This window comes from Paramormyrops kingsleyae, chromosome 2, assembly GCF_048594095.1.
Source record: "Paramormyrops kingsleyae isolate MSU_618 chromosome 2, PKINGS_0.4, whole genome shotgun sequence".
Taxonomy (NCBI): Eukaryota; Metazoa; Chordata; class Actinopteri; order Osteoglossiformes; family Mormyridae; genus Paramormyrops; species Paramormyrops kingsleyae.
This window is the reverse complement of record NC_132798.1, coordinates 34,770,496-34,779,212: the sequence shown is the minus strand read 5'-3', so window position 1 is coordinate 34,779,212 and position 8,717 is coordinate 34,770,496. Positions and strand designations below refer to the sequence as shown.

The window sequence follows — 8,717 nt, the reverse complement described above, 5'->3', positions numbered from 1 at the left end:
CCCTCCCCCATTTTAAAGGCAGGCCTTCTGAAGCACGACTTCATTCCGTGAGGATGGATCCATTACAACCACAGCCCGAAAGACAGCCTCCAGATCGATGCGTGGCTCATCCCCACTCGCTTAAGAAAACAGTCTGACTCAACCTCCCCACAATCTTGTTAGAGAAACCCATTAAGTGTGAAATGTCCTTTATCAGATTATCTGTCTGAGTGAGAGTTTTTCTTCCCTGTCTCTCCTTCTCTTCCTCAGATACCTTCTGGAAAGGCTACTGTAACACAAAAATGTAATAACATCGGTATCCAAATTGTCTGGCCTATATTGTTTAAAGGACAGCTCCCTGTTGGTTAAAGTAGACCATTTCGGTCAGGCCACAGCCTGGGAAAATGACACTTCACTCCTGATCTAGTTCAGGATGTGTATTATATCACGTTGCAAGTTTTTACCAGAAGTTCATCAGTATTGTGCTTCCCAGACATCATGTGGAGGGACCAACTCCTGTATCAGATTAAATTACTGAGGAATTATCCCTTTATCCTTTATTTTCAGTGAAAAACCTATGTTTGTTAAACTGATAGTCAATTAGTGATAGTCATAGCCACAAAATATGAGAAATGGCTTAGTTATGAAGATGTGTAGCAATCTAGTACTGTTTCAGCCTATAATCTTAGTCTGCTTCTCTGAGTCATAGGAAAAAGTATCAGTAGCCACTCTTTCTCAATTAATCAATGTTTGTTTATTGCCCACATCACTTTTCTGTAAGACAAAATGATCATCTTGGGGTAACTGCCACCCCAGCTCCTTAGACTGTGACCAGCGTAGACGTAAATAAAGACCTTACTTCCCATGCTGCTCTCTGTCCGTAGGAGACATTTGTATTAAATTAATGTTGTATGTGGCTTATTTCTTCCCCACAGCCTTATGTCCTGCAGATGCCATCCAGCTATCTAATTATTATCCAAAGCCTGAAGTTCATTTCAATGTTTCAATACAAATAGAAAGTGCAAGATGTATCAGTATAACAAATATAACCAGCTACTAATATTTTGCAGAAAGGTTGCCTTTTATGAGTACTGTTTATACAGGTTTTACTGGCCTCCAAACATGTTTCTAAATGGTTCCAATATTAAATTTTATAATATTAATACAGAGCAATTACCACACAGCTGTTTAATTCGGTAATGAATTTATGTAATTAAGGGTGCAGGTTAATTATTGGATTGTAAGTCGTCATCTCCATGAATGAGTGAAGACCATGATACTCTGTGACTCGTAACTCCTCGCAAATTCTTAATGTGACTTTCTACATGCGGAAATGTAAATGTATGTTTATATATATAGGCATATGCATATAACAGATATGGTATGTGAAGGATTGGTAAGAATAACTTTCAATTTCATGTACTGATATTTCACTGAAATTATATGCTCTATATTGGTCTATATGTCTTTCCCTTTCTGAGTTTATTAGGTCAGCTTCCATACTATAAAGCAAAGTTTTTCAAAAATATTTATGGTAAATTCTAGATGTAAAGAACTCAGATAGATAAATGTGAATGTTTCACTTCAAATATGTGTTTTTAGGGTTTTTTTGTGGTGCTTTTAAATTTTCCTCAGAGTAAATGAGAATACTTAGTAGAGCTAACTTTAAAATAATTTCATTAATCTTTGTAGGCATAAGGAAATGCTTCTCTGAGCTGGGCTTTGCTGGAGTCTAGAATCTTGATTATAGTGAAAGGTCTCAGCAAGCTCTTTGTGGGTCAGTGAAATGTGCCCTCTAAAATGCTGACAGTGATGATGTCACAGTGCCACGCCTTCTGATAGGTCAGAGTGGGTGGAGCCATAGCTTGTGAGGGTGAACTCGGTCAATGTGGGTGGAGGCGATTCTTCAGAGACCTACAAAGAAATCAAATTGTAATATATTCATTGTAAAATATATATATGTTTATCTGGGATAAAAGCTGCATTAAGTGATCTAAGAATAGCGTTTGTCAGTAATATAGGCATATAGCTATAGTAAAATTATATCTCTGGCTATGTGAATTTGGAACAAATTTTCTGCTTCTGTTAACTAGAAAAATAGTCTAATTTTAAACAGTTAATATTTCTCCTTTTAGGCAGAAGTTTATACAATTATTTTACCATCAACATAACAATAATATCTAATTATAGATAAATTAATTCCTTGCTTCTCATTTAAAAGAAACAATAGAATATTTATCTAATCTATTATTTAATGATATCTATTATTTAAAAACAATTTTAAAACACCTAACCTCATCAAACTTTCTTTCACTGTAGACCTCATTCTTGTCAATGAACGTGAGCAGAATCCAGTCACAAATGACAGAACACTGGGGGGAAAGTCACAAAGGCTGAGATAATGCTGAGAGATTGTGCAAAAGCACATTTCTGCTAGCTAATTTGTATAAGGTCAACGCTCCCTGTTTAATAAACTTGGAAACAAAACTTACGATTCCAACTGATGTCAAAGCGGTGACCATGTTGATAATAGTTGGAATGATGCTAAATTTCCCAGCCTGCAAAGAATCACATTTTATTCACACACTTGTGAGGTATTAGAGTATTATTTTGGTCTTTAAAGACGGAAACACTTACGTGTCCGTGGACGATGACATCCAGACGAATCCCAAAGGCTTTGATAAGAGTACGGAATTCCTTGCCATTCCTTCTGTAATATTTTGCAAACCTGAAGATCAAGGTCACAAATAAATAACATATACCTGCCCCATCTGTCTAGCTACAACTGTGGGCAACTGAGAAATTCTCTGTCATGGTGAAAGTTACTCAGCTGGCCTAAGATAATGGAGAGGAGGAATCACTCACCTATAGTTGTACCCGGAGCTCGGCAGGTTCTTGCGGAGGTCCAGACGCCGGAAGGCATAAGTGGGAACGCAGTTGGAGGGATCTATGTCGAAGTCACACTTCCAGTTGATGAAGACCCCAATCACTCCTCCCTGACAAGACAACATGCAGTTTCAATGCACATATATTCCCACACTGTCCAGAATAAAGATGATGAGGATGATGCTGATGATGATGATGATAATAGCAGATTCTTAGTGCATGATAGAAAGCATGATATTTTTATATGAACTCTCCTGTGACTGGTCTATATGGTTAAGACGGTGTATATCCGGGCAGTTTACCGTCCTGCAGAGCTCGCTGAACTTCTCCCTGGCCTGCTCTGCGATGTAGCCCAGCCGGAAGATGGGGCAGTAGGGGTCTGTCACCTCGTTGTAGGTGCAACGGCCCAGGTACCTTGCTTTGTTTGGTTTGATGTTGCCCCTGAGAAGTTGGATGTGTTGTTTTTTTTGTTTAAACGTTTAAAACATAGTAAGCTTAATTGAAGAACTACGGAAGCCGAGAACGGCCATGCTTGCAATCACATTTTTAATGCCATGTTTTAATGCTGTATCTTTATTATCATGTCATCTGTACATGCTGGCATAACATATGACAGCATTTCCCAGGAGCATGTTGCAACATACAGACAGGACATGACATGCACCCCATGATTAAACACCACACTGGTACAACACTCAGTTCCAACGTTGAATAGAGGGATGCATGCATTAAGTAGCATAGATACAGTACATATACGAGGAGCTGCCCATGGCATGAAAGCGCAGTGGCGTTACATTTTGTTTGTCTTTGTATTATTATCTTGTTTTCTCAAGATAACAGCGTTAACAAACAATTATTGCAAGCACAGCTATTCTGGGCTTCTGTAAAGAACCAAATGCACAAAGCATGTTAATCCATCAATGTGGTTTTTATTGTTACCACTGAGAAAATCATTTTTAAAAAATCACAGCTCTAGTGCACTTTAACTATTGGTGTAGACCAGTGATTCTCAGCCCAGTTCTCAGGGACCCCCAGACAGAGCACATTTTTCCTATTTTGCTGTACAACTGTCTAACAGAGACCTGGGAGGGAGCAAAAACATGGACAGTCTGGGTGACTCTGAGGAATGGTTTGAGAAACACTGGTGTAGACCATAACATACACTCAATAATTCTTAATGAAAGGACTTTCTCTCCATTACAGACCCTGATAATTAAAATTGTAATGAAGCTAGCTACCAGTTAAATATAGTCCAGTAATTTTGTTTCATTTATTACCTGAGCACTTTAAATTTGGGGAAGTGAATGGTGTTCTTGATGAAGACTGTGAAGTTAATGGCTTCCACCAGGGCTGACTCTCTGTAGCACAGAGTAAACAGATGAATCCCTTGGCACCTAACCTAATAGGAGAACTTGCAGAAGGTGCACCTGAATGTTCTGCACGGGTCTGATACTGCAGACCGGAGGTGACAATAAGTTAAATAAATCAGAAGGAACAAATGTCACCCAAGAAGAAGAACAAACCTAACAGCTGCAAATTCTTCAATGGGACACCAGGACTTGATCTCGCAGGTTTTAAAGGTATGGTTATAATAAGGTATACAGCGCCCTGTTCCTGGTCCTGGAAAAAACTAAATATAGATTACGACAACATTTAACGGCATGTTTTTTTGGTTTCATTGTACAATTTATGCATAAGCCTTACCGTTGCCATCAAAGTTAACCTCTCCTGCCTTGCAGTCCGAATCTGATGTGCAGTTGGCTTTGGGAACAGAATAATGCTGGATAAAAAAGGTGTCAGTTACTGAAGGCATCAAGGAGATACTACGGTGAGGTCAAGTAAATCTATTCCTGTGTTCTAATTTTCATATTTTTAATGAAACATTTTGATGTTTGACATTTTTTGGAAAGTCAAGAATTCACGGCCTATATTGGATGACTGGTTGGAAGATGGATGTATGTAAGCTAATACAAGAAAGTAATTCTGGGATTAGATCCAAGACAGTGGAAGGAGAAGTTTACCCTTTACTATAACAATAACGGTGAACTATATGGAAAAGTACAGGCTACATGACGCGCGTGACAGTTTCATCATCACTGATCAGTGAATCAGAGTAAATGTATTACCATTTTTATAATACCATGAATACTGAATGTCTTGGATTTATCAAAGTGAATGGAGTCAGAGGTCATGGTGATGTGTAACTTGGGGGGACTTGGGGGGCTTCCAAAGGCACTTTAATGCACCGGCTTATAGAGACTGAATTCTAGGAGCCTCTGCTAAAAAGGGGCCTCAACTAATCTTGTTTAATAACATGTTAAACCTTTAAACCTAGAAACCCATGACATGCTGAAAAATATAATACAGCGTCCTGTTCCGAACCAATATGGAACACGACTACATGCCAAAATACACCCCAACCCCCCACTCAGGACCTCTGACCATGTTAATATGTTAATGTGTCTTTGGGGATTCCTAAAAGCTATAGAAAGGGCATTAAGAAATGTAGCCTTACACAGGCCCAGGACAAAACCCTCACCTCTGCACACACCCCCTGCTGCTGGTCGTGTGTAACCTCTCTGCGCAGGATTGTGCTGATGACATCACCACCCTGTATTTGGGGGATAGGAAAGCTGCAAATGCGACCAAATTTAGGTCCAACCCAGCTCCCACTGCCTGTTTTATTGATTCTCATGGGACTGATTCTCAACTCAGCAAATGACTGAAACTGCACAGTAACCACATGGCCCATTTCTGAAACACTAATATACTGATATTCAGCTTAAAAGACTTGCAGTTCCCCTCATGGTCTGCAGCTGTCTGTGCTGACATGTCTTTGTCGGCAAAACAACTGAACCTAAAGGGGGGGGGGGGTGACTATGTATTTTAAAATCTGTTCCCATACTTATAGTTGTGACAGAGACAGCAAAGATGCTCGGAGAAAGGTGAAGAGGGTCATGAAAACGATTCAGGATTCTGGGAAAAGCGCTGGCATCTGTACCTGCTTTTCTAAGTGATGGTTTTCAGCTCGTTTCTGTGGATCTACACGCCTATATGACAGCCAGGGGCGGATTAACGCACAGGCTAGATATGGCTTAAGCCTAGGGGCCCCACGTGTGCCAGCCTGCAAGGGGGCCCCCATTGGCGCGGAGCGGGGCTGGGTTGGGGGGCCCACAGACTACTGTAGCCTAGGGGCCTCCGTACACCTTAATCCGCCCCTGATGACAGCACAAAAGAAAACATTACCTCGCGTATTTTTTCTTACCTCCGAGGGTCGGACGTACTCCACCATGTCCTGCACCATGTCACCCAGCAATGCTGTGCCCTTCATTTTTGTGTAGACGGAGCTCTCTGGGCGTGTTTCGCTCTCCTGGTACGCTTTCTGGCTGATGAAGACATACCTGCCAGGGACAATGGACCCAGACAGCTTCTTAGGGCTGGAAGTGTCTGCAAAACTGCATTATAACAATGCAGAGGGAAAAGCTACCATTGGTGGCACAGTGCTGGACGTGCCCCAGTAGTCATTACTAATGGATGGATGGATGGATGGATAGATGGATGGATGGATGGATGGATGCATGCATGCATGGGGGACTGACAGATAAAAACTTTCTTGATCCCACAGGCAACTGTAAGCATTCATTAATGAGAAGATAAATTATCTAAAATCTGATCTGAGTGAGAAGCACTAAAACTCAACTTTTCCTTTGCTTATCCTTCAGTATCTTAACTTAACTCAAACCCGTAATTCTCAGGCATATGAAAATTTGATGCGTATTAACTACCAACATGAACACAATCAGAGGATGCAGCAAATAGAAATGTTTGCCATTTTTCTCAGGGATTTTCTGAAGGCCAATGAAAGAACATTTAGAGATTTCAAATGTGACTTACAGCAAGACCATTAGAAAAACAGGAACCTTCTCAAAATGGGCCTACAGGTTTCATATTTCAAAGTACACGGTAATGGTCTGTAATGGTCAGCGGGCAGAGACTTTAACCATGACTTTAACCAAATTAACTACATTTCCACAAATGGTTTTTATACATCATGAGAAGAATAAAATAAAATTATAAATTTACACGTTAATAATTTTGACAGCATTTTTTGAGGCAACCTGACAGAGCATCTAACATTTTGCACAGTAAAAATATAACAATTTCTAGCACTACTTTAAAAGATGCAATCACAGAGAGCCTGTGATAAAAAATAATCATATAACAATGCTCTTCAATCACGTCCAAATGCCTTATAAACCAATACAGTTAAGAATATCACAAATGAGAAATATTGCAAATGCTTACCATATGAAATAGGTTGTCACAAGTAAATGTACACCTCTGTAGATAACCCCAAGAGTTCTGTTTTTTACCACCATAACCTTTGGTGTCTCATATTCAAAGAAGCCAAGAAAACATGACCTAAGACAATCTCGAAAGCCCATTTTTCTTAGGTAACCTCCTGTAATGGGGGCTCTCCTCTTGCAGATAAAGTATATAATGTGTGGTCCTCACAGATACTACAGATCTCCTCTCTTCAGTGCTCACAGCCTCATCAGGTCAAAATCTTGATCTCCGCCCCCGTCTTTTACTCTGCAGAATCCATACTCCAGTTTGTCCACATTTGCATAGACCTCCTCCTGCTAGACTATGACATCACAAGTCCCGCCCAAAAAATGGCATTATAGTCAAGTTCCTTTGCCCTTTTTGTGTTACATTATCCATTCAACCAGTCCTTCTATAACTGTTTATTCTGTACAAGGTAGTAGTGTTGTCATATATTTTCTCATTTTATAAGTTCTACTTATGCAGTAGTTAATGACACAAACACCCAAAAGACTTCCGAAGGCTTTATGCTGTATTATTCTGAAATTCTACAGTAAACTCCAGCTGTACAAATTCATAACACTTTGGACAAAAAATGTCAGCATGTTGATTTCTTTTACAAGATCCAATATTTCAGAAAGCTTTTTGGAATCTTTCCTCCTTAAGACTAGATCAGACTGACCTCTTGCTTTCAGAAATAGCCGACTTTCATATAATGTGCTGTCAGTCACTGACACAAAACTGGAAATACTTAAAAAAAAAAAAAAAAATTCTAAAAAAATATTCTAGTGTTTATACTACAATTATATATTTCTTCCGCTGCAAATATTCATTCTGCATATACCCAACACAATGTAGAATTATAGAATTACACTACCAGTTAAAAGTCTGGACACACCTACCCATAGAAAGGTTTATTTGTACTGTTCTCTACATTTTAGAACAAGTATAAAGACATCAAAACAAGAACATGCATTTGTTGGGGGGGTAGTTCTGTGGGTTGGGACCCCCCCCCCCCAAAACCACTGGGCCGGCAGAGTGATCCCACCATTGGGCTCCTTAGCAAGGCCCTTAACCCCTATTCCTCCAGGGACTGGCTGACCCTACTGTCTCCTCTATGCCTGTTTCATGAGGTGGCCTCCTGGGATGCTTTTCCAGCTGAAGGAGGACACACATATATACTGAGCACACTAGCTGCTTTTCCTTCACTGTCTGATCAAACTCCTCCAAAACCATCTCTACTGTGTTTAGGTCAGATGACCAGGTCAAGTGATACAACAATATCACTCTGATGAATAATTTATAAATTAATTTTTATTTTAAATTCCAATAAACAGAATAAACAGATCGTTCACACATAGTATTAATGATTCAAAAAGTTGCTTTATGCATTTATTTATTTAATTAGATATTGAATTCTTAGTCGTTTACCTGAAACACAATAGGAGATATCCCTGTAGATGAATAGAGAATATTTTAGCTGAAAAGTGTGGTCAAGACGCCAGTCTCGAAAAGTATCAAACAAC

The 8,717-nt window shown here is 39.6% G+C and overlaps 1 protein-coding gene across 2 annotated transcripts; it reads right to left on the bottom strand.

The window, feature by feature from the left end:
- Positions 1-846: 846 nt before the first annotated feature.
- On the bottom strand, positions 847-8,715 carry p2rx2 (purinergic receptor P2X, ligand-gated ion channel, 2). Of its 2 annotated transcripts, XM_072709246.1 has the most exons (12): positions 8,623-8,715; positions 6,131-6,266; positions 5,405-5,476; positions 4,570-4,645; positions 4,389-4,485; positions 4,143-4,223; positions 3,168-3,306; positions 2,845-2,975; positions 2,617-2,707; positions 2,472-2,537; positions 2,274-2,351; positions 847-1,893 (listed from the first exon to the last, which is right to left on the bottom strand). In XM_072709246.1, exons 2-12 carry the CDS (start codon positions 6,194-6,196, stop codon positions 1,798-1,800), a joined length of 993 nt encoding a protein of 330 aa, XP_072565347.1. In that variant the 5' UTR covers positions 6,197-6,266; positions 8,623-8,715; the 3' UTR covers positions 847-1,797. The 2 variants fall into 2 exon arrangements, with proteins under 2 accessions (XP_072565347.1, XP_072565348.1); XM_072709247.1 differs by lacking the exon at positions 8,623-8,715 and having other exon boundaries at positions 4,389-4,495; positions 6,131-6,232.
- Between the last annotated feature and the right edge of the window lie 2 nt (positions 8,716-8,717).

Excerpts from the sequence above, each read along its gene's own strand:
- p2rx2 (XM_072709246.1), bottom strand. The coding sequence starts at position 6,196 with ATGAAGGGCACAGCATTGCTGGGTGACATGGTGCAGGACATGGTGGAG. Across the intron at positions 2,538-2,616 it reads ATGTCATCGTCCACGGACAC|GCTGGGAAATTTAGCATCAT; the intron begins GTAAGTGTTTCC and ends GATTCTTTGCAG. Across the intron at positions 1,894-2,273 it reads GTGAAAGAAAGTTTGATGAG|GTCTCTGAAGAATCGCCTCC; the intron begins GTTAGGTGTTTT and ends ATTTCTTTGTAG.